Source organism: Canis aureus, chromosome 23 (assembly GCF_053574225.1).
Source record: "Canis aureus isolate CA01 chromosome 23, VMU_Caureus_v.1.0, whole genome shotgun sequence".
In the NCBI taxonomy this organism is placed as follows: Eukaryota; Metazoa; Chordata; class Mammalia; order Carnivora; family Canidae; genus Canis; species Canis aureus.
Window position 1 is genome coordinate 9,877,420 of NC_135633.1, and position 23,414 is coordinate 9,900,833.

Here is a 23,414-nt window from a genome sequence, read left to right on the forward strand (position 1 = left end):
CACAGTAATCAAATCTCACAACTAAATGTACAGATAGATCCTTCTTTTACCTTTGATCAGAAATCTTCCAAGGCCTGTGCCCTACAGTTTGTACTCCACACATTGTATATTTTTATGCCATGTGTTGTCTTACCATCACATAATAACATACATTTCTGCAGTTCAGTAGAAATTTTTAGCGTTTTAAACCTTCAGCTTAAAGACTTTTAGACTATAACTGGAAAGAATATCCTCTTACTGCGAAGAGTAGTGTTTTATATAATCCATTCCGATCTGATTCTGTGTAATCCCGCATTTATAAGGAAAGAATTATAAAAGGAAGAAATCAAACATGTCTATTTAATTTATATCATTTTTATTATTTACGAAGAGAATGTGTGCTATTATAAAACTCATACATTGCAGATATCTATAAAAGAGAAAGTGAAAAGCTGGGGGTAATCCCACTCTCCAGAGACAACTACTGTTAACAGCTTAGGGTGCACATATCCAAATATTTTCCCAATGCTTATGCAAACATTATCATTATTATTTTTATTATTTGTAAAATAATAAATGTATGCTATTATCTTGAAACTTAGTTTGTTTCCTTTATAATAAATCTTGGACATTTTTCCATATTACATATAAATATACCTCATTCCTTTCTGGAGCTATGCAGTACTACATTTGGATAGTGATTTATTGAACCACCCACCCCTCTTTTGAGGAGTTGTTTCCAGAATTTTTGCTGTCTCACACAAGGCAAACATGCATATATATTTGCATACTTGAGCATTTTGTAGTGGAATAAAATCCCTCAAGATTTTATTTAATCCCTCAATAAAATTCTAGATCACATGTTGTTAAATCTTCTTCCTAAAAGATTATATTACCTTCCACTCTCAACAGCAGTTATGGGAATGCCTGTTTCTCTGTAGCTTCTCCAAAAGTATTTATCAATCTTTTTAAATTTGTCTATTTTGATAGGTGACACTGGTGTATTATTTTAACTCATATGTAAGTATTAGTAGACGTAAGCTGCTTTTTATGATATTAAGCTATTTGTATTTTCTCTCTGTGAATGACCTGCCTGACATTTTAAGAAAAGTTTAATCATTAGATTATTTGTAGGCTTTCCTGACAATTGCTATATAACTTACTTCTGAATCAAAAAATTAATACCTTAAATGGTCTAAAACTGAATGCATACTTTGTTAATTTCCTGAGTTTTTTGTTTTTGTTTTGGTAACCTAGAGCCATGGAACTGTTACGGGTTAAAGGTCAAAGATCCTGGTCTGTTGGACTATCAGTAGCTGACCTGGTTGACAGTATTGTAAACGATAAAAAGAAAGTACATTCTGTATCAACTTTAGCAAAGGTAATTGCTATTTTCGTACTCTCATTGTTTTAAAGTTTTAAAGTTTTAAACTTTTATATTATTATTATAAATCCAGAAAAAGTGCTGCTCATACTAACTCAAGTGTCTTCTGTTATCACTATGTTTTAGAATAACACACTGGAGGAGACAGTTTGGTCTAAGCCCTGTCCTGCTTGGTTATGGGAAGTCTGGACTTCTTCCAGCTTTCTTCTCCTCTTCCCACCCAATGTAATTTTGGGGAAGGCTCAAGAAATGTTTGTATATTCCATAAAGTTCTTCTGGTTGTCACTTAGCACCTCAGCCATTCATGTCACCCCAGACTGACATGCCAGCTTGTCTTAGCTGGTCGTCAGTCTGCTTCTCCAGTTCAGTTTGACCTTGACCACTCTGTCCCAAGCATAAAATCCCTAAAGCACAGCTAAGACGAGGCACAAATGCTTCACCACATTTTCTTGAAAACTTCAAAATATCAGGAGGGAAATAAAACCTGGAAAGGAAAGCTTAAAACAGGTTACTGTATTTAACTGGGCCCCTCCCCAGTCCACCCCGATCATCTTTTTTCTCAGCCTCTGACCCACTACCAGCAGGCTTAGTTCACCTCCCCACAGAGCGGCTGTCTCTGAACACATGCCTCCTGTCTCACACACATTTTCTTAAGTAATCATGAGTTTGGAAATTAAATGAACACAACTTTTTTTTGTTTAAGGTTGAAACAAAAGTTCAACTCATATCTGCTTTTCTACTACAACTAGAAAAGCAGGGAAGTATCCATATTTGTGATACTAATTTTTTGCAGTGGGATGCCGGGTGGCTCAGTGGTTGAGCATCTGTCTTTGGCTCAGGTCATGATCCCGGGGTCCTGGGATCGAGTCCTGCAGGGAGCCTGCTTCTCCCTTTGCCTATGTCTCTGCCTCTCTCTCGGTCTCTCATGAATAAATAAAATCTTAAAAAAATTTTTTTTGCAGTGACTTAGCACTATCATAAACTCTTTTTTTTTTTTTTCAGGGATATTATGATATAAATAATGAAGTGTTCTTAAGTTTGCCTTGCATCGTAGGAACCAGTGGGGTATCTGAAGTCATCAAAAACACAGTGAAGGAAGATACAGTGACTGAGAAACTCCAGAGCAGTTCATCATCAATCCATGATCTCCAACAACAGTTAAAACTTTGATTTTAAAGTTGTTACCAGGAAGGAAAGGTCATTTAATTTTGCCAACATATATAGGGTTGAGAACTTCTATATCTTATTACTTACCCTTACAAACTGCTTGGTTATGGTAGGTTTCCAGTTAGCTTTGTAATTTGAAACCTTAGGGAGTTAGATAAGGAGGGGGGAAAAATATAATTTTCTTTGTTGCTCTTGAGCTATCTAAACCATTCTTTAAACCTCAAGCAGAAGTAGACATTCATATACAATATGCATCATTAAAATTTATGGATCCTCAACTAATAACACACTCAGCACTTTGGGAATATTTTGAAAGTAATATATTTTTAAAAGAAAATGACTCCTTGACTACTAAACACAATACGTTGAAGGGCCAATATTGATTGACAGAGTCTGCTAGGGGTACTTTCAAAAGATCCCTGGCCTAAGGTATTGTTTCTTCTTTAAAATATATTTGGTAGTTATGAGAAAGCATTTTATTTTTCCTCTTCAAATTAATTAGCTACCAAAAAATTAAAGAATTTTATGTGCACTTTCAAGTTTTTGATATGTGTAATTTCAAGTAGCAAAAGGGAAAGTGAAAATTTTTAATATTTGAAGAAAAAGTGTAGTTAAATTTCCAATGGGGCTATCCTTTCTGAAATTTTTTTTTATAACCTCTTCTTGGGCTATACAATAGATCTCCAACATTTTAAAAGCCTATTATGTTATTAGTATCATAGAGAAAGATGTATTTTTAGTGGAAATAGACTATGAAAAAAAGCCAAGCAATTTACTTTAAAGGTAAAATATGAGGCTTTCATAAAAACCAATAGTCCTAAGGGGAAGAGGTAAGATGAACTGGCTGTTCTGAACAGATCCACTCCTGAAGAAATGATTCAGAGTATGCTTGCCTTATGGGTCAATAACAATAACTTCGTATGTGAAAGCATATTATTACAGATGTGACACACAACTAATAGTAATAGCTAACACTAACACTTCTATTTCAGGCAGGATGATGAGCACTTTATTATTTTAATTGAATACTGAAAATAATCCACTGAGGTAGGTTTTATCATTTTATAGAGGAGAAAATTGAGGTGCGCAGGTGTCACGGCCAAGGAGTACTGATCCACACAGCCTCTTCTTTTTCTAAGTGCTAGAAGGAAGAAAAAGCCTAACAGCCAAAATAGTTATCACAAGACCATAAAGCTGGGGTTCTGTACACTATGGCAGGATTACTTCTACTCTCATGTAGGGACTGTCTTTCTTTTTTTTTATTCCAACAGAGTTTTTTGAAAGGTTGATTCCCTGACTTCCCAGACTTGCCCTCAGCAAACAGCAAAGGAGAGTGTGCAGTGAGACAGGTGTTTGCTTATTTATTTATTCGTTCAGATGGCATTGCCTGGAAGCCTACAACATACCAGGCTCTATACTGGGCACTGCAGATACAGTGGGGAGCAAACCTGGACTTGGTGCAAGCCTGTGTGGTCCATACAATGTAGTATGGAAGACACAGTCATCAACTCTCCGAACTAAATGTACAATTGCAAGTATAATTAGTATTGTGAAGAAGTCCCAGGGTCTTTGAAAGCATATAATGGGTAAATCCAAACCTGGTCGGAGAGATAGGAGCCAGGTGGTTTATAAGGGGCAGATACATCCTAGTTAGAAACAGTGAAACGAATGCCGATTTAATAATGGATGCTTATAATGAGCTTAAATCATAGAATGAAATTATACTCAGTGTCTCATGTTTAAGAAAGTAGAAAAAGGGATCCCTGGGTGGCGCAGCGGTTTGGCGCCTGCCTTTGGCCCAGGGCGCGATCCTGGAGACCCGGGATCGAATCCCACATCAGGCTCCCGGTGCATGGAGCCTGCTTCTCCCTCTGCCTGTGTCTCTGCCTCTCTCTCTCTCTCTCTCTCTGTGACTATCATAAATAAATAAAAATTAAAAAAAAAAAGATTTAAAGAAAGTAGAAAAATATAGAATACATTTGGAAAGATTCCCATGAGAATTACCTAGGGAAAAAACCATGGCCATTTGAAGAGATAAGGAATTAGTTCTGTGTAAGTTCACTACGTGGGTAGGTTATATTGGTGTTACTCTTAACAATGTATCCTCACTGTCGTGTTGCATGAAATAGGGAAGTAAAACTGAAAGAACCATTTCTTATATTTGTCAAACTAGCCTTTTCTAGTATCTGTGATCTAATTAGAAATTAGATAATTTCTAATACGCTCTTCAACCTAACTGCAAAACACTATGTAATAGATGAATTACCCAGCATTCACTCTATTAATTAGAAGTGAAGGTCAATGAATGCAATACAACATACTTATTGAGCATCTACTGTTATCCCAAGTACTGTGTTAGAATTTGAGTATTCAAAGTTGAGTAATAGCCTTTGCCCTGCGGAAGCCCACCATATAGAAATAATTGTCAGTTATTTCCTTAAATGTTGAGTATTATCAGTCATGTTGTAAGTACCATATGTAAGTCAAGAAGCAGTCTCACCACTACCTCACTATGATTTGGTAATAATTGCCATTCACGGTTCTTCTGTTTAACTTTCACTTTTTCATTTTTCCAAAATCATGCAGCATCTGTTTTTGTTATGATTTTTAGTGGGGCTTGGATTAAAATGCTTTGATTTTGTGATGCAGAGATATTTTATTTTCCAATTTACATTGTAGCTTTCCTTAAATATCAAGAACAATGAGTAAAATAAACTTTGACTTTAAAATCACCAGAAGCGACACCTGGGTGGCTCAGTGGTTGAGCATCTGCCTTTGGCTCAGGGTGTGATCCCAGGATCCCGGGATGGAGTCACACATTGGGCTCCCCACAAGGAGCCTGCTTCCCGCTTTGCCTATGTCTCTGCCTCTCTCTGTGTGTCTCATGAATAAATAAATAAAATCCTAAAAAAAGAAATCACCAGAAGATGCCTAATTTGTTGAAAGAGTGGAAGGAAATTTATTCAGTTTGAGAAAAAGTTTCTTTCATACAATTGATACAGTACCCAGGATATTTATTTATTCTTAAGTGCAAAATTAAGAGACTGGCTTTTGTTAATTGTTTTCAAGCTTTTAAAAATTACTTTTAGCAAAAAAAAAAAAAATTCAAACAATGTATTACCTGCACTTCCCAACTGATAAAAAGCACAGTTGCTTTGAGGGTATTTCTGAATTAGCCGTGGCTCTAAGACCAGTTTGAGAACTACTTTGCTTTTAAGTGACACAAAAGGGGTGCAGTGGAAAGACAGACTGCCCTATAGTTAGGGTTGATAGAGCTGTGTGCTTAACTAACACATGGTGTCCATATCCAAAAACCTGATACCTGTTGGGTTAGCCTGTGCCTGTGTGTTGGCAGTAATCTAAGATACTTCCACATGGTTTCATTTAGGCCCTCTGTTTGTGACCTCACATGTAGATTTAGAAGGGGCGAGACTTTTCCTTTTGTCAACCTTGACTTCTCTTTGGATGTGAAGAAAGCAAAAGGCAAAAAGAACTCCACGAAGTGGGGAAAGACTATCTGGCTGGCCAATCCCAACCTGTATCTGAAGAAGCCAAAGAGAAACAGCAGGCTTCTGGTGAACCAAAGTTACCAGGAACCTCAGCAAGTGGAACCAAACGGAAACGATCTATGAAAGAAGGCGAAGCTTCCTGTTCAGAAAAGATAGCACAAGGCAAGAATACAAGAGTAAGAATTTGGAAGAAAATCCCAGTTCCTCCATTACCTTTGAAACTGTCACCACCCAAGTTGCTTCACTGAGACATCCTGCGGGCCTGCCTGGTGCCAAGAACTCAAGCTGAGCACGTAAGGCCAGAAATTAGATGTACAGAAGCGAATCTGCAAATATGCTTACCCAGATCAAAAGAACATTCCTGTCACCGCAGAGGACGCCAAGATTCTCACACAGACAAAGAAGATTGATGATGGACAAGGGGGAAATGTCTCTGGAAAGTTCTGGAACAAAGATACCTTCTGATGGAACCTACCCTCCTGAAGTGGCTGCCCCGGAGGGGTCTCCTGCTTTCCTAGAGTGGGTCAATACTGTTGTGACAACTTTGGCCCCAAATGCCATGTTTGCCTTCTGGTCCAGAACTACAGCCCGCGCTGGGAAGATGGAGACAGTGGCATCGCCACAGGAGGCCCATGGTGTCAAGTGGTGTGGTCCATGGGAGAAGTATGCCTGCAGACACAGAAGGTTGGGTTCACCTGCAATTTCATGCAGGACAAGCCTGGGTGCCTGAAAAGCCGGGAGAGTATGCGCCCTCTTCTTGCTCCCCAGTTGTAACTTCCCACCCCCACAGCTGGAGGACAATACACTGTGCCCTAAATGTGTTCCCAGGAATAAGGTGTTAATGAAAAGCCTCCAATGAGCTTTCAATAGCACAAAAAGGGACACAGCTGTGATTATAATCAATGGTACAAAGAGAACTACAATCAACTCCGTGGTGCCATTGATGGCCGGACTGTAGGCTGCTCACACCTTCCATGCTTCCTGCTTACAGGGACACAGGCTAGGGCATCGCAAATGTTACCCTCCAGCCTCCACTGGGGCCTGTGGCTTCATGGGTTGCAGATGCAGGGGCTCTTAGGTTTTAAATTGGAAGAGCATTTCAGAAATTACCATTCATTCTACTCAATAAGAAGAAAAAGTCATTCATACTACCAAAAACGTTTACCCTTCTGTAATAGAAGTGACCTTAACTTTTATTTTTTATTATTTTTTAAAAGATTTTATTTATTCATGACAGAGAGAGAGAGAGAGGCAGAGACACAGGCAGAGGGAGAAGCAGGCTCCATGCAGGGAGCCTGATGTGGGATTCAATCCCGGGACTCCAGGATCAGGCCCTGGGCTGAAGGCGGGCACTAAACTGCTGAGCCACCCAGGGATCCCCCTTAACTTCTTTTAAAGTGGAAACCTGAGCCTCGCCTGGCAAAGGGTTTGGGGGTGGGGGGATGGAGTGGGAAGTACAGGTGTGCTTCCATGCTGGATTTCTCTGCAGTTCTAACTCCTCTAGAGATGGCTACACCTTCTTAGGTTCAGGACTTCAGGCTGCTGAGTATTTTAAACCAAAGGGAAAGCTGTTATTCTTTCCCACTCTCAAAAACATACTCTTAATATACAAAACATTTTTTGATGTTTTCTTAATACCTGAGACCTCTGTGGTGTGTCTCTGGGATAATTATATAGAACACTTTGCGGGTATTATTTCTACTTTTAACTATCTTGTGTGTTTCTAATTCACATTTCTAATTCACATTCTCCGCCGCTTAAAAATATTTAAGGGTACTTCTGAATAATAAATTTATAATGTATTAGATTTTAAATTGTGTATCATCTATTGTATATAGGAGGCCATATGCATTGTGGGCAAATTATTAATATTCTTAACTCAGGATTAAGCCAAAAATCATGATTTTCTTTGGCATGATTCTTTTTTAAAACCACTCAAATGAAGTATGAGTAACATTAAAAAAAAAAACTATACATTTAATGTATATAATTTGATGAGTTTGATTCGTTTAGAATTTTGTGTCCTTCCTAAATTTATACTGCTGTGGTTCTTAGAAAAGATTTTTCCCCACTTGTGTTCTTATGGCAGTTTCCAGCATTGTTTTATTGTTGTGGAATTGGAAATCATGAGATATTTTTCCCCCTCTAATGTACTGGAAGGAGTAGTCAGGAGGAGTCAGAAACCTTGTAACCATTAGGATATGGGCAGATTTGGGCAAGAATCCTCAATAAATGTTAAAAATGTCAAAAAAAAATAGAAGGGGCTTAATACCACAGCCTGTTCCTCATTAGCACTCAGCTAACATCATGCAAACGATCACACTTCATATCCTCAAACCCAGGCTTTACAGCGCCCTGACCGACACGGTGTGCTCCTAAAACTGGCGGTGGGAGCGACAGCGACTGATAAACGGCCGCGAGGAACGTGCAGGGACGGCAGACACCGTGGCCATCAAGCACCCACTCTTGCTCCGTACGAGGAGGACCCGAAGAGGAGCCTGCCCCCCACGGCCTGGGCGAGGCCAGCGGGCAGGCCGCCGCGCACGTGCGGAGCGAGGCCCACGCGGGTGCATCGTGCTTCGTGCCACACGGGGGTTCTGACCGGGAGGAAGGGCTTCCGGGGGGGTCCGCGCCTGGGCCCCTGCATGAAGCATGGGGAACTTTTATGCTTAAAAGAACAAGACCTGAGAGCCCGGCGCCGAGCACCGTCTGAGGCAAGCCTCTCATCCCAGGAGGCAGGCAAGGGCTCTCGCCTTCCGTTATCACAAGGGCGAGCCTCCCAGCAGGACCTTCCCGCTCCTCTCCCTGCGTCTGCTCCGCTGGGCTAAGGCCCCCGTGGGCCCCCCGCTCGTCTTACCCCATGGCAAGGCTTCGCCCCTCGCGACAGGCTCCCCCGACGCCTGGGATCCGAGCCGAAGGGCGGGCGACAGCCCTCCGCCCGCGCCGCTCCCGGCCTCCGCCGCTCGCCCCGGAAGTGACGTAACGGAAGCGGAAGAGCCGGCCTGGCGGCCGACTTCCGGTCGCTAGAGGCGGGGGGGTGGGGGGCCGGCTCCTAGGTGTGTGACTGTGTGGGGCGGCCTGGGGCGGCCCCGGAGCGGCTGACCCTCTGCCTGCGGGGACGGGAGTGGCGAGGCGGCCGCCATGGCGGTGTCGGAGAGCCAGCTCAAGAAGATGGTGTCCAAGGTGAGTCCCCGGCGCGCTGGCCGCCCGGCGCGCGCCCACCGCTGCCCTCGGCGCCCGGCGGGGCCTGGCGGGGCTCAGCGCGGCGCGCGTCCCCGGCGGCCCGAGGCCCGAGGCCCGAGGCCCTCTGCGGTGCTCCGGCGTCTCTGCGGCCCCGGGCCCGGGACGCCGCCGCCGGGCGGGGGCGGGGGGGCGGCGGTCAACAAAGGCGCGGAGCCGAGGCCCCCGCCCCCTGCCGCCCGGCCGCCGTCTGCGGGCGGAGCTGGGAGCGGCCGGCCCGGCTTGGACTGAATTCTCCGTGCGAGCGGGTCCTCCGCTCGCGTCCCCGTGGAGGGGCCCGTCCGCCTTCGCCCTGCCGGCCCGGCCCCCAGACGTTGTGCCCTTTCCAGTTTTCCGCGCCTCCCGCAGCTCCGCACCCGACCGCGGAGGTCGGGGGCTGCGGGTTCGATGGAGTCGCTTACAAATGAAAACGTCCGGGGGAGCCTAAATACCGGCCCCTCGACACCTCCACGAGTTCATTCCATGACAGTTTCAGGCACTTAGATTTTCTGAGACAACCGGTTTTGTGCTTCTTGCAGCGCAGACCTGTTTGCTTTGAATCTATAGTCTCCAACCGTTCAAGACCAGGAAAGATATATTGTTTTAATTTCTTAAAACGTAAATAGACATTTTACGTTTTAAAGCAATAAAGTGTTTTGATGATTAAATGTGGCACCTGAAAACCGTGAACTGGGTGATAGTGGGGTTTGTGGTTTGTCTGGTCCCCCCCCCCCTTTCTGTTTTCAGTTTGCCAATTAGGAATAAAATGTATGTAACGTGGTTGAGAGTTGAATCTTCTCCCTCCAGTTCAGTGGGTTAGCTCTGGATACCTTTGTCAAAGCAAGAATGGTAGGAATCGAAGTAGGTTAAGCAGTTTTTATTAAAAATAATAAGACACGCACTTGTGTCGTAAGACATGTCTTTGAAAAGTATGCAGTGCGCCCCGCCTGCCTGCCCGCCCGTAAGATCGTCCCTCTAGTCTTTGGCTAAAGAGCAAGTAACTTCCAAAGAGGAAGTGGCAGTTTTCAGAATAAAGCTTCTCTTGGTTGTCTAATTTCTTCTAGGCTTCTTAATTTCTTTTGCTAAAGTAGTTATTCTTAATTATAGAAGAGGTTTGGGGGAGCCCTAGTAGACTATGGCTCAGGTCCATGTTCAAACATTTATATATTACTTTAAAAGACCACTACATTGTTTGACATATCATGTGACTGGAAAGTATCTGTTCCATGCCATTTTTGACGTTTAAATTGATAGTATTAAGGTTTATTCCTTAATAAAGGAATAAAGGAGTGAGTTTGTATGTGTAAGTCTTTATAAGGACAAGAAATATTCAAATAATGGATGTGAATTTTAAAAACCACAATTACGTTTCCTAAACTTCCCGTAGAGGCACCTGCCTTCAAAGACAGAGGCAGAACATCTTTAGATTTTTTTTAATATATATATCTCCACTGCCTCCCCCGCCTTCCAACCTCTGTTTACCCTAAGAACAAAAAAAAGGATATACAAAAGAGGTGGGAGAGGATATTCAACCCACTTTTTGGTTCTCGGCCCAATATCTGAAAAACTGAGTCTCCTGCAAGTGATAATGTCCGTTCTGAGTATCAGTATTTTTTCTATCCAGCCTACGAATAGATAGGTTGGAATAGAAAGTAGAATAATAAATGGGACTCGTAGAGTTCCTTCTTTCTGGTGGAGAGCTAGCTTCAGGTGTTAGCCTTCGGGGTGGATTTGGTGTGATAATAGGAATTGTTAGCCAGGACCCTTGCCACAATGCCAGGGTGATGGTCCTTTGCTCCTTACCTGATTGTGGGACCGCCTGTCTTGACTTAATGTCTGTTTATATATTTATTTATTTTGAGGTATAATGGACATACAGCATACGATATTTTTAATATCTTGTTATACTCTTTACCTTTTAGCATTATCTTGGCTCTCAGTTTAAGTATAACTTTTAGGTATCATCATTTTAGCAATTAACAGAGGTACAGTGTTACCGCTAGTCTAACTTGTTTTACACAAATAACACTTTTCATTTTTCATGTAGGCAACTACCCATATTCTTACACAGTATATCTACAGCATTCCCAGAGGTGGAGTCACTACTAAATAGGTAAAAGAGAACTGACTCATTGAAGATTGCTGTGCACCTCAAACTCTTTTAAGTTCTAAGAATAGAACAGTGAGCAGTTAGACAAAATATTCTTCTGGAATTTAAATTCTTAAAGAAGGCAAGAAAAACTCAGTAGCTACATTAAGTAGTATGCTAAGGTGATGGTGGCTTAGACCAGGATTATAGCCACAGAAGTAGTGAGAGGTGATCAGGTTCTGAATATTTTTGAAGGGAGAGCTAATAGGATTTTCTGACAGATTCACTGTGGATGTGAAGAAGAGGCCATCAAGGATAATTTCAAGGGTTTGGTCCTAAGCAGCTGGTTGTGGAAATGGAAGAATGTAGGTGGAGTAGGTTTGGGGGGAAATTAAACAGTTCAGTTTTTTTTTTTTTTTTTTTGATCATGTTAAATTTGACATTCATGAGACATCCAAGTGAAGGTATCAAACTGGCAGTTGGTTATCCATGCCTGGAATTTCAAAAAGAGGTTCAGACTGGAGTTTTGTTTTGTTTTTTTTTTTTGTTTTTTTTTTTGTTTTTTTTAATTTGTGAGTTAATGTCATATAAATGGTATTTAAAGCCATTAGAGAATCACCAAAGGAGTGAGTTGAAATAAAGAGGAGGACCAAGGACTGAGCTGTAGGGTTCACTAATATTTACAGGTTAAGGGAAGGGAAGGAACCAGCAAAGACACTGAGAAGGAGCAACCACAGAGAGGAGGAAAACAGGCACTGGTGTCCTCAAAGTTTATAGAAGAACATGCTTTAAGAAGGAGTTAACTTGGTCAAATGCTGCTAACAGGTGGAGTAAGATGAGACTGAGAATTGGCCATTGCATATAGCCTGTGGCAGTTACTGGAGACCTTGACAGTAAATTTCACAGGAAGTGCAAAAGCCCGATTGGAGTGCATTTGAAGAGGATGGGTGTGGGCATCTAGCGGCAGTGGTTGCTAAATCACAGAGAGATACCCAGATAACATATGCTACCTGATGGAAAAACACCATCATCTGTGGAATGATCTTAACGGAGAGGGGGAGAGAAGAGGTATGGCAAAGAACTGAAATGTAAAAAAAAAATCATGAGAAAGATCATAACTTTTAGGTCCAATTAGTCATTCACAGGGAATATAAAGGACATAGGAACATAAATATTAAACTGTACAAGGGGATGCAGTTAGCAAAATCCAAAGCATGAGCATCTCTGTAGGTTGATTGAGCAGATTGAGCAGTTTCTTTAACAAATAGATTCCAAGGGACAGAAATAGAAATGGGCCCACTGACAATGAATAGACAAGTAAAATGTCCCGTATCCCTATAATGGAATATTCTTCAGCGGAAAGGAGTAAAGTACTAGTACATGCTGCAACATGAATGTAGCCTAAAAACATGCTAAGTGAAAGAGGTTAGTTGTAAATTATCACATATTATATGATCCCATTTATATAAAATGTCCCAAATAGGCAAATTGTTAGAAACAAAGTAGCGGTTTTCTGGGGTAAATTGGGGGGGGGGAGGTGGTCATAAAGGAATGATTGCTAACAGGTACAAATTCCTTCCTCTTGGAAGTGATGAAAATGTTTTTAAATTGTGGTTACACAACTCAGTACTGAAAACCATTGAACTTTACGTAATTTGTTTTAAATGTGTGAATTGTATATGAGTTATCTCAGTAAAACTGTTATGAAAAGAAGGGTGGGAGAGAGACCCTGTGGATTAAAAAAGACCTAAAAGACCTTTAAGCAAATGGCAATGTGTGGACTTTATTTATCCATTGGACTTGATCTCTGTTCAAACAAAATATGACATACAACTGTATATTTGATAATTTTAAGGAAATGGATTAGTTTAGTATAATATTAGTATGGTGGGCCTTTTTAAAGCTTTTAAAGCTATACACAGATATTTATGGGCAATACGATATGATGTTACAGTTTGCTGCAGAATAATACAGGAGGAGGGAAAGGTGAATGAGATTATAGATTATGGTTGGCTATGAGCTGATTATCGTTGAAGCCGGGTGTAGGATATAGGGTGCTCATTGTACTATTCTGCCTATGTTTGGATTTGTTTGAAATGTTCCATAATAAAAAGTTCTAAAAAGAATAAGAAAAGAGCCATCACTGACAGCAAATGTAGGGAGTGGTATGAGAAGTGTGGTTGTAGCTGGAGGGGAAGGGCGGTCAGGAATGTGTGTGTGTGAATAAGATGGAGAAATGAGAACAGGTTTCTGTGCTAATAGTACTGATCCCATAGCAGGGAAGAATTTGGACTTCAGGCCAAAAGAAGGCAAGACATGCTGAAGAGAGGCCTTTCAGTACACTTTCTGGATTTATTTCCTAATTTTTCTCCTTTATTGTCTACCACTGTGTCTTTCTGCACTAGTCTTTGACTATATATTTCTAATCCTCCTATTGATTGCTTGTTTCCCAACGATTGCATTTGTATGTCCAAGAGCCCTTTCTTCTGAGTGTTCTTGTTTCATGGATACAACAGCATTTCTTTGAAGGTATTAATGCTGATTCTTTTTGAAGTTTTCTTCTGCTCTTTGCATTCCTTCTATTACTTAATTCCTTCTTTTCTTTTTGTTTTGGTCTCTGTCCTGCTTCGTGGAGTCTTTCTTTTTGGAGTAGCTGATTGCTTGTCTTTGAGAGAGAAGCACTAAAAGCTGACTGAGAACTTTGTGTACATGGATGGGGCTTGTTAACTGGTGTGCTTTGACGTATTGTAATAAGATGGGGGTCCCTTTCTCCTGAGCTCCCGATCTGTGAAGAACGTGTAAGCTAGGTTCCTCTTTTTCCTGGAGTGTAGTAGTACAAGGCGGGGGTCTGAAAATATGTAGTAAGTGATAAATTGCAAAATAGCTGGTATTGACAACAAATGCTAGAGTTTGGAGGAAAGGGAGAGATCACTATGGGCCAAAAGGAAGTCTGGAAAAGGATTCATTAAGAAGGGGGTGAGAGATGAAAACTAGGTCTTTGAAAAAAGATTAAGATTTGATTTGGTGGAGGTCTTTCAGAGTTGGAAAGAAGAGCTAAAATGGAAGTGAGTAAAGGACTTGAATAGGGAGCAGGAGAGAAAGTATCAAGGTGCCTTCAGGCTATAATTAATGTTAATGATTAGCGAGAACTATTATACTTTTTAAGAAGAATGCTATTAAGAAAATAAGATTGTAAGAAAATTAGCCTCACAGTAAAATATGTGCATTGGTTTTAAACTAAATTCCTGTGTGATTTTGCTTTTCAGTACAAATACAGAGACCTAACTGTACGTGAAACTGTCAATGTTATTACTTTATACAAAGATCTCAAACCTGTATTGGATTCATATGGTGAGTTTATATAATAAAAATTACTGTACTTTGAGTTTACTCTTTTTGTTAATAATTGTAGGTTTCCCATTTTCTTTTATGTTTGTTCATTTTTCCTTTATAGGACTGAACCTCCAAAAGTGTTGGGGAGATAGGAAATGACACAATTTAGTAACATATTTGTTTAGTTATTTTAAGTTTAAAAAAAAATAGCAGAACTATGCAAATTTAGACCTAGAGAAGATCTTAAAAATAGTTTATCATTTCCCCAAATTTTATCCATAGTTATGAAGAATGTTCCTTAGGATGAAGGGACAAGTTTGAGCAATTATGAATTAAACAAGATTAAATGGATTTCTTTGCAGCAAGATTTCTCAGAGCCTTTAATATGCTAGTAGTTTCTGCCTCACCAAGAGGGGAGGGAAGAGAATCTATTATACAGTATATCCTAAAATTAATTAAGTACTGAATTTTTTTTTTCTCCCCAGAGCATTTCTTTATATTCTTAGGAACCCATTTTGCAAAATAACATTCTGGAATATCTCTTTCATTTTATAGATGAGGAAAACATTTTTTTAACGTGGTCCTTAATTCTATAGAGTAGATAGGGGACTGTGTATCTACTTTCTGTTGAGGTGAAAAAAATTGAGAGTTAAGTAAGAAATGACAATACATAGATTTGTTCTTTGTTTTTATTTTTATTAAGATTTATTGATTTATTTTAGCAAGAGAGAGTGAGCGTGGGGCAGGGGTGGAGGTGGGCAGAGGGAGATGGAGAGAGAAACTCAAGCAGACTCCATGCTAGAGCCCTGCATGGGGCTCGATCTCACTCTCCTGAGATCATGACGTGAGCTGAAGCTAAGAGTCAGACAACCAACTGTGCCACCTAGGCGCCCCTAGAGTTCTTTCAGAAAATAAATAGGGTGCCTGGGTGGCTCAGTTGGTTGAGCATCTGCCTTCTGCTTGGGTCGCGATCCTGGGGTCCTGGGATGGAGCCCCCCTCCCCCCCAGTCTGGGTCCCTGCTCAGCAGGGAGCCTGCTTCTCCCTCTCCTCCCCCCTTGTGCTCTCTCTCACTATCTGTCAGTATCTCTGTCTCTTTCCCTCAAAGTGGATAAATAAATAAAAATCTTTTTGTCCCCACCAATCCTAATGTCATCTTCCCAACCCCATGTCCTTGTGAACCCCCCATGTGCCAAGGCCCAGAGAGAACCCCTGCCACCTCCTGTCCATTAGGAGGCTCTCGGCACTGAGGGCAAAGGGCTGGATTTTGTAGGTGCAGTCCTCAGTGTAAATTCTACTCGCGGCTAGGGCTCTGGAAACATTAGGAGCCTGATGATGAGAGGTAAGATCGAACAGAGGGACAAGCAGTCCTGAATTTTCTGAATAGCAAAGACATGAACCGGAATTTCTCTCCCAAACATAGGGCACGATAACTCCTTCCTGTCCACCCACTGTAGTGTGGTATTTAGATCTGGGAAAACCTCTTATTACTAGAATTAGAGTTAATTTAAAAATGGCCCCAATGAAGGGGAAAAAAGTGACCTGGGCTAGAACTTTACAGTAAGTGTATGGTTTTTACTGCGTGCTAAAAGAATAAATATGTTTGTCTAAACTGACAAGGAGGGATCCCTGGGTGGCGCAGCGGTTTAGCGCCTGCCTTTGGCCCAGGGTGTGATCCTGGAGACCCGGGATCGAATCCCACGTCAGGCTCCCGGTGCATGGAGCCTGCTTCTCCCTCTGCCTATGTCTCTGCCTCTCTCTCTCTCTCTCTGTGACTCATAAATAAATAAAAATTTTTAAAAAAATAAAAAATAAAAAAAAATAAACTGACAAGGAGGGGCGCCGGGGGGGCTCAGTCAGCTAAGCATCAGACTCTTAATTTTGGCCCAGGTCATGATCTCATGGACTGTGGGATCTAGCACTATGTTAGGCTCCTTGCTCAGCACAGAGTCTGCTTAAGTTTCTCTCCCTCTCCCTCCACTCCTACCCCTGCTCACTTGCACACCTCCTTTCTCTCTCTCAAAGTAAGTAAATAAATAAAATCATTAAACTGACAGTGACTCCAGCATTACTGAATACATTTTACATAGCTTTATATGGCTAGACCAAGTCTAAACCATTGCTATCACCATGTTTTTACAGTAATTAAAACCTTAAATTTAAATAAGGTGATTTTTTTAAGAAAGTACATAATCAGAATAAATTATAGCACAGATTATAATTGTCAGTACTAAGTATAAACAGATCAACAGTACAGTCCTGTGTTCTTGTACTGCACATTACAGCTTTTTCCTTAAGCGATAGTGTTATCTAAATCATTATTACAAATAATAGCAGTCCATATAATATAATGTACCCTAGTTATAATCAGTTACAGGCAGAGAAACCTACATGATATGAGAAATACTTGTATTGAAAGATGTCTATTTGACTGAAAACATTTTCTTTTTAATACTGTGGTTTGGTACTACATTGGGATTGAGAATGACTTTGTGTAGGGATAAACATCTGGGCAATCTAAAATTTAGTGATCCTAGGTTAATATTTAGTATGATATTAGTTGATGGTGGTTTGTAAGTAACTTTATAATCATATTAGTTGGGGACCGAGAGTTTATATTTGCTGGGACTCTAGCACATTCATTTTTCCAAGTAATTCAAAGCATCTTTTCTTAACTCATTTAAAAGCTTATCCCACGAGTGAATCAACAAAGGATATTTTGTTATTGGACAAAATAGATGGGACATTAACAAGTTAGCTCCTTTCAAGGGTAATGAGTTTTAGCCAGTGTTTCTGAAAGAATAATTTATATGGGAGTATCTGTGAAAATGCTCATGATTGAATCATTATTCTTTCCTTTCAGTTTTTAATGATGGCAGTTCCAGGGAACTCATGAACCTCACTGGAACAATTCCTGTGCCTTATAAAGGTAAAGATTTTATGTAATTTATGTTTCCAGTATAGATGCATTGTGATTCACCTAGTAGGTTGCCAAAGACTTACAAGTAAATAAGTAAATTAAACCTACTTTCTCCTGACTTTAATGATAATATAGAGATTTTAACTTTTATTCTAATTGAACTGCATTTGGCAGCAGCACCTAATATTTTCAGCTTTTTTTCCCCTTCTTTACTAAAACCTATCAACAAATAAGTGCTCAGTGTTTTAGAAGAGTTTGATGTTTCATAGAAGCAGGGAATCTTAGAACTAGAAAGAGATTTTTTTTTTAAGATTTTATTTATTTATGCATGAGAGATAGAGAGAGAGAGGCCCAGGCAGAGAGAGAGAAACAGGCTCCATGCAGGGAGCCCGACAGAGTCAATACTGGGTCTCCAAAATCAACTGGGTCTCCAAAATCAGGCCCTGGGCCGAAGGCAGGTGCCAAACCGCTGAGCCACCCCGGCATCCTGGGATTTTTTTTTTTAATAAAGATTTTATTTTTAAGTAATTTCTACAGCCAACATGGGGCTTGAACTTACAACCCTGAGAGTAAGAGTTATGTGCTGTACCAGCTGAGCCAGCCAGGCACACCTAGAGATTTTCGATGCCTTGTAGTTTAGTCTCCCATCGCATCCAGACTTTTCCAACGGTGGGAAGCTGTGTAATCTAATGGCTAAGATAGGGGCTTCAAAGTCAGGATGGAGTAAGGTTTCAGTTCTCTGTAATCTGTCATTTTGGTGACAGTGAACAATTGGATGATAGAACTAACTACAAAAAGTATTCATTGTGATCATGTAAGGACTTAGCACAGAGCCTGGCATGTAATAAACAGATATCAAAAAATAGCTATTATTTATAGTTGTAAAGTCTGTGTTAACACTAATGATGGATAATTATGTCTTTTCTTAGCCAGTCAGCCAGCCTCTGCTGGAATACTTACAGTGATAAGGGAGCTTTAGCTTCATGAACAACTGTTCTCTTTTTGGGCAGCTCTTTTTCTTGCTTATTCCTCAGGAGTACTTAAGATCTGTGTCTCTCTAACACCCATTGATTTTATATAGTATTTGCTGTGCATGAGGCATAGGGAATGGGGCTGGGCATACATAAAGGATGTACCTTCTATGGAAGAACTTACACAAATAGGAAAAACAGAGGAAGTAAATAGTTATTAAATGTATTCTGTAACTGCTGTAGAATGATAAAATGTAAAGGTGCTGTGAGATTACAGAGGAGAATAAGTCCATGTGGGAAGGTCATGGAGGAAACGACATTTGAATTTACTATTAAAGGCTGAGTCAGCCATTTATTATCAGAATGGACATTCCAGGCAGAGGGAGAAAACGCTTGAGCATCAGCATTGTATAAAGTAGCTATGATGAATTTTGGGTGGACTGAGTAAAATTCAGGATTATTGACTTCACCTTTGCTCTCAGGAGATAAGTTGGGTAGGAGAATAGTTATATGGTGGGGAGAGGGAGGCAGGAAACTGGCGTAATTAGACATTTATGATAGATAGACATACCTAAATAAACCTTTTCTCTTCCCTCACCATTGTTTATATGGCATAGTTCCTAAGCCTAAGTAATTCTGTAGAATTCTTTGTTTTAAATTCTTTGTTTTCACAAAGAATTCTGGGTGATGGAAATACACTAATGTATTATGTTAGGGTATATTCTATTGGAGTTGGATTTTTTCCCATTGTAGATGAAATTTTGGGTAAAAAATAAATCCAGAGTCCTACAACTGATTTCATTTAAGTGCAATTTATGTGTATATACTTATATGAATTGAAACTGTTTCTAAGGGGAACAAATGTATCTGAATTACATTAGGCCATTCAGATGATTACTTGGGACTTTGGGCTTTGAGCTTAGTAAGAAAAGGAGATCGTTATAGTCAGCATGTTAACTATTGAATCCCTTGAAACTCCGTTCAACTTGACTACATTTAGTCAAATTCTTCAGCTGAGAAAGATTCTATTACTTAATGCAAACAAAAGGAAATAACATCTTTGATTCTAAGTAACTACCACAGAAAATACTATATGGATTAGTCACACTGTGGCCAACAATCAACATCTGTTTGGCAGTTGGATTAGGTTTTATAGTCTGGCTTTTGGCAAGGGAATTTCAAATGTAGTTTATCTTATCACTTTCTGATAGGACACCAAAATCTGTGGTCTTCCTTTTATATCCTTTCCCAGTGAACCTTATGAACTAAAATGACAAGAGTCAAATTGCAAAGAATGGATTGAGCCATAAGATAACTTGTAAGGAATGTTTTTAGAGCAGCAAGCAGACACTGGCAGAGTAGTGATCAATTAGCTCCTTCATCCTGCTGAAAATTTTACAGACTAGAAATTTGAGAAACATCGTAAACAGAACTTTAAAACATAAAATATTTGTGATTTTTCTATTATGTGTTACTTAGTTGTAGCTCTCTTGCTTGCCTTACTAACCCTATTATTTAAAAATAATAGAGTAACTGAAGTTTCTCTTTCTCTCTTAGGTAATATATATAATATTCCAATATGCCTCTGGCTGCTGGACACATACCCATATAATCCCCCTATCTGTTTCGTTAAGCCTACTAGTTCAATGACTATTAAAACGGGAAAGCATGTTGATGCAAATGGGAAGATATATCTTCCTTATCTACATGAATGGAAACATGTAAGTATTAACTGTGTTCTGTGAATTCGTTGCATTTTACGTATTTTGCTCCTTGGCATCTACTTTCTGTTAACACTCAAAGAGGATTCCTAGGAGAATAGATAAGTTCACATAAGGTCCTAATCACTGAGCTGGATAATTGGAAAAGGTTCTCCAAAAGAAGTATATTTGTATAGAGCTTGGTACTTTACAGAATATACAGTTCCTATTTTATTTGCTTGAGTTGAGCCTTTAAGAATAGATGGGATTCATATAAGGGGAAATGCATTTCAAAAAGTAGTGTACTGGTAGCATATACTTGTGAAAGTGTTCAAATCTCATTATTCACCATTCCTACCAAGTACAAACCAGATGACCTGAGTTTCCCCCTCAAGGGATAAGCTCTGAATTCCAGGCTTCAAAGACAGTGTTAAAAAACTAAACAGAAACCTCTGAAAAACCCAACTAAGTTCTCTGCAGCCCCAGATTGAGGAGACAGTACAAGCTTAGAACCTTATCATGGAGGAGGGAGGGGTATAAGTAAACATCCTAGGCTCTTAGATGATGCTACTGGAGGAACACAACCCAAGACCCTTGAATCGGCTTAGTCCTGATTGTATTTTTTTTTTTATATTTTATTTATTTATTCATGAGAGATACACAGAGAGGCAGAGACACAGGCAGAGGGAGAAGCAGGCTTCCTGCAATGAGCCTGATGTGGGACTTGATCCCTAACCCCGGGATCACGCCCTGAGCCGAAGGCAGACAGACACTCAGCTGCCAAGCCACCCAGGCGTCCCTCAGTCCTGATTGTATTAAGGTGATTCTCACGGTATTTGCCTGCCATAGGGAAGGGTGAGCCCTTCTTGGAGGCAGAATAGTGTATAGAGTGTCTGTAATTTTTCCCAGTATCTGGAATGCAGTTTAAAATCATCAAGTACATCGGGATCCCTGGGTGGCGCAGCGGTTTAGCGCCTGCCTTTGACCCAGGGCGCGATCCTGGAGACCCGGGATCGAATCCCACATCGGGCTCCTGGTGCATGGAGCCTGCTTCTCCCTCTGCCTATGTCTCTGCCTCTCTCTCTCTCTATGTGTGACTATCATAAATAAATAAAAATTTAAAAATAAATAAATAAATAAAATCATCAAGTACATCAAGAAAAAGGACAAGGAGGGGAAAAAGACACTAGTAACAGGACACCACAACCCCCAGGTAAACCAGTTATCAGAGCCAGACTGGAAAATGACTGTGATTAATATGTTCAAGATGGAGAATCCTATTAAAAAGGAACCAAGTGGAAATCTTAGAACTGGAAAATAGAATAATAGAAATTAAGAACTCAATAGACAGGGTTAGTAGCTGATTGGACTCAGCAGAGTAAAGAATTAGTGAACTGGTAAATTAATATATTTTTCAGTGCTATGACTTCTGAATAAATCTTATGAGTATATTATGGAAAAAATTCTAAATTTTACTGAAAGACATTGAAGAAGACTTAGAACATTATTCATAGTTCTTTATAAATTGATCTTTGTCCTAGCAGCTTTTGTTTCTTTGTATATTTATTAATTTTGTGAACTTGATAAAGCTGAATCTAAAATTTATATTGAGGGATCCCTGGGTGGCACAGCGGTTTGGCGCCTGCCTTTGGCCCAGGGCGCGATCCTGGAGACCCGGGATCGAGTCCCACATCGGGCTCCCGGTGCATGGAGCCTGCTTCTCCCTCTGCCTGTGTCTCTGCCTCTCTCTCTCTCTGTAACTATCATAAATAAATAAAAAAAATTTAAAAAAAAAATTAAATTTATATTGAAATGCAAAAGACTGAGCATAGCCAGGACCCTCTCCAAGAATAAGTTAGAAGGGACTTGCCCTACACATGTCAAAATGTATTATAAAACTAATATAGCACAGAATTATAGTATTTTAATGGATATATTCAAATAGATAGATGGAACATAATAATCCAGAGGGACGCCTGGGTGGCTTAGTCGGTTAAGAGTCTGACTTTGGCTCAGGTATTGATCTTAGGATTCATGCTCAGTGGGGAGCCTGCTTCCCTCTTCCCTTCCCCTGTTCATTCTCACTCTAGTACTCTCTCTCATATAAATAAATAAAATCTTTTTTTAATGATAAAATCTTAAAAAAAAAACCAAATAGATCCCCTATTTATAAACACTTGATATATGACAGTAATATTGGGGTGCCTGGGTGGCTCAGTGATTAAGCTTCTGCCTTCAGCTTGGGTCATGATCTCAGGGTCTTGGGATCTAGTTCCTCGTCTGGCTCCCTGCTCAGTGGGAAATCCCTCCCCCCCCCCCCCCCCCCCGCCCCATTCATACTCTCTCTCTCTCACATAAGTAAATAAAATCTTTTTTAAAAAGGAGAAGGTGCCTGGATGGATCAGTCAGTTAAGTGTCTGCCTTTGGCTCAGGTAGTGATCCCAAGGTCCTGGGATTGAGCCCCACATTGGGAGCCTGCTTCTTCCTCTCCCTCTGCCTGCCACTTCCCTTTGCTTGTGTTTTCTCTCTCTCCATCAAATAAATAAAATATTTTTAAAAAGACAAAGCATTTATTAGAAAAGTAATAAATTTTATCTTGTATTTGTACAAATTGAGAACTATTCATTAAAGACAGTAAAAAGTATGAAAAGACTAACCACAAACTGGAAGAATATATTTGTAATACTTAATACCCTTAGAAATATATCCAGAATATAAAAATAACTTGGGAATCATAAAAGAAAGAAACTGAGTAGAAAAATAAACTCTTGAACAAATAAGTACTTCACAATTAGAAATCCTAGTGACCAGTAAACATATGAAAATTTGTTTAACCCTGCCAGTAGTGAGGGAAATGTAAATTAAAACCACAGTGATAGGGCAGCTGGGTGGCTTAGCGGTTTGGCGCTGCCTTCAGCCCAGGGTGTGATCCTGTAGTTGCAGGATCGAGTCCCGCATCAGGCTCCCTGCATGAAGCCTGCTTCTCCCTCTATGTCTCTGCTTCTCTCTCTCTCTGTGTGTCTCTCATGAATAATTAAATAAAAATCTTTAATTAAAAAAAAAAACCACAGTGATATACCACTACATACCCATCAATTCTGTGCTACAAATTGACAAAGCTGAGGGTTAGTGAGGAAATGGAGAA

General features: G+C 40.2%; 2 protein-coding genes, 1 long non-coding RNA gene and 1 pseudogene across 15 annotated transcripts in view; 3 read left to right on the forward strand and 1 right to left on the reverse strand.

The window, feature by feature from the left end:
• UEVLD (UEV and lactate/malate dehyrogenase domains) overlaps positions 1-3,069 on the forward strand; it is a 47,580-nt gene extending 44,511 nt beyond the window's left edge. For 7 of the 13 annotated variants that reach the window (XM_077866254.1, XM_077866261.1, XM_077866259.1 and 4 more), the window contains 2 exons: positions 1,237-1,360; positions 1,490-1,819. In XM_077866254.1, coding sequence (XP_077722380.1) covers positions 1,237-1,360; positions 1,490-1,684 — 319 coding nt within the window. In that variant the 3' untranslated portion in view covers positions 1,685-1,819. Of the gene's footprint in view, positions 1-1,236; positions 1,361-1,489; positions 1,820-2,365 lie in introns of those variants that run through there. The other 6 variants (XR_013361909.1, XM_077866258.1, XM_077866255.1 and 3 more) reach the window with 4 other exon arrangements.
• On the reverse strand, positions 335-4,280 carry LOC144294562 (uncharacterized). The gene is made up of 2 exons (XR_013361925.1): positions 2,618-4,280; positions 335-1,847 (listed from the first exon to the last, which is right to left on the reverse strand). It is a non-coding gene; the product is annotated as an uncharacterized LOC144294562 (long non-coding RNA).
• A 205-nt stretch (positions 4,281-4,485) lies between these two features.
• On the forward strand, positions 4,486-7,724 carry LOC144294556 (developmental pluripotency-associated protein 4 pseudogene; annotated as a pseudogene).
• A 1,322-nt stretch (positions 7,725-9,046) lies between these two features.
• Positions 9,047-23,414, forward strand: part of TSG101 (tumor susceptibility 101) — a 42,241-nt gene continuing 27,873 nt past the window's right edge. Inside the window, exons 1-4 of the mRNA XM_077866262.1 lie at positions 9,047-9,222; positions 14,614-14,698; positions 17,542-17,607; positions 20,127-20,290. Coding sequence (XP_077722388.1) covers positions 9,181-9,222; positions 14,614-14,698; positions 17,542-17,607; positions 20,127-20,290 — 357 coding nt within the window. The 5' untranslated portion in view covers positions 9,047-9,180. The remainder of the gene's footprint in view (positions 9,223-14,613; positions 14,699-17,541; positions 17,608-20,126; positions 20,291-23,414) is intronic.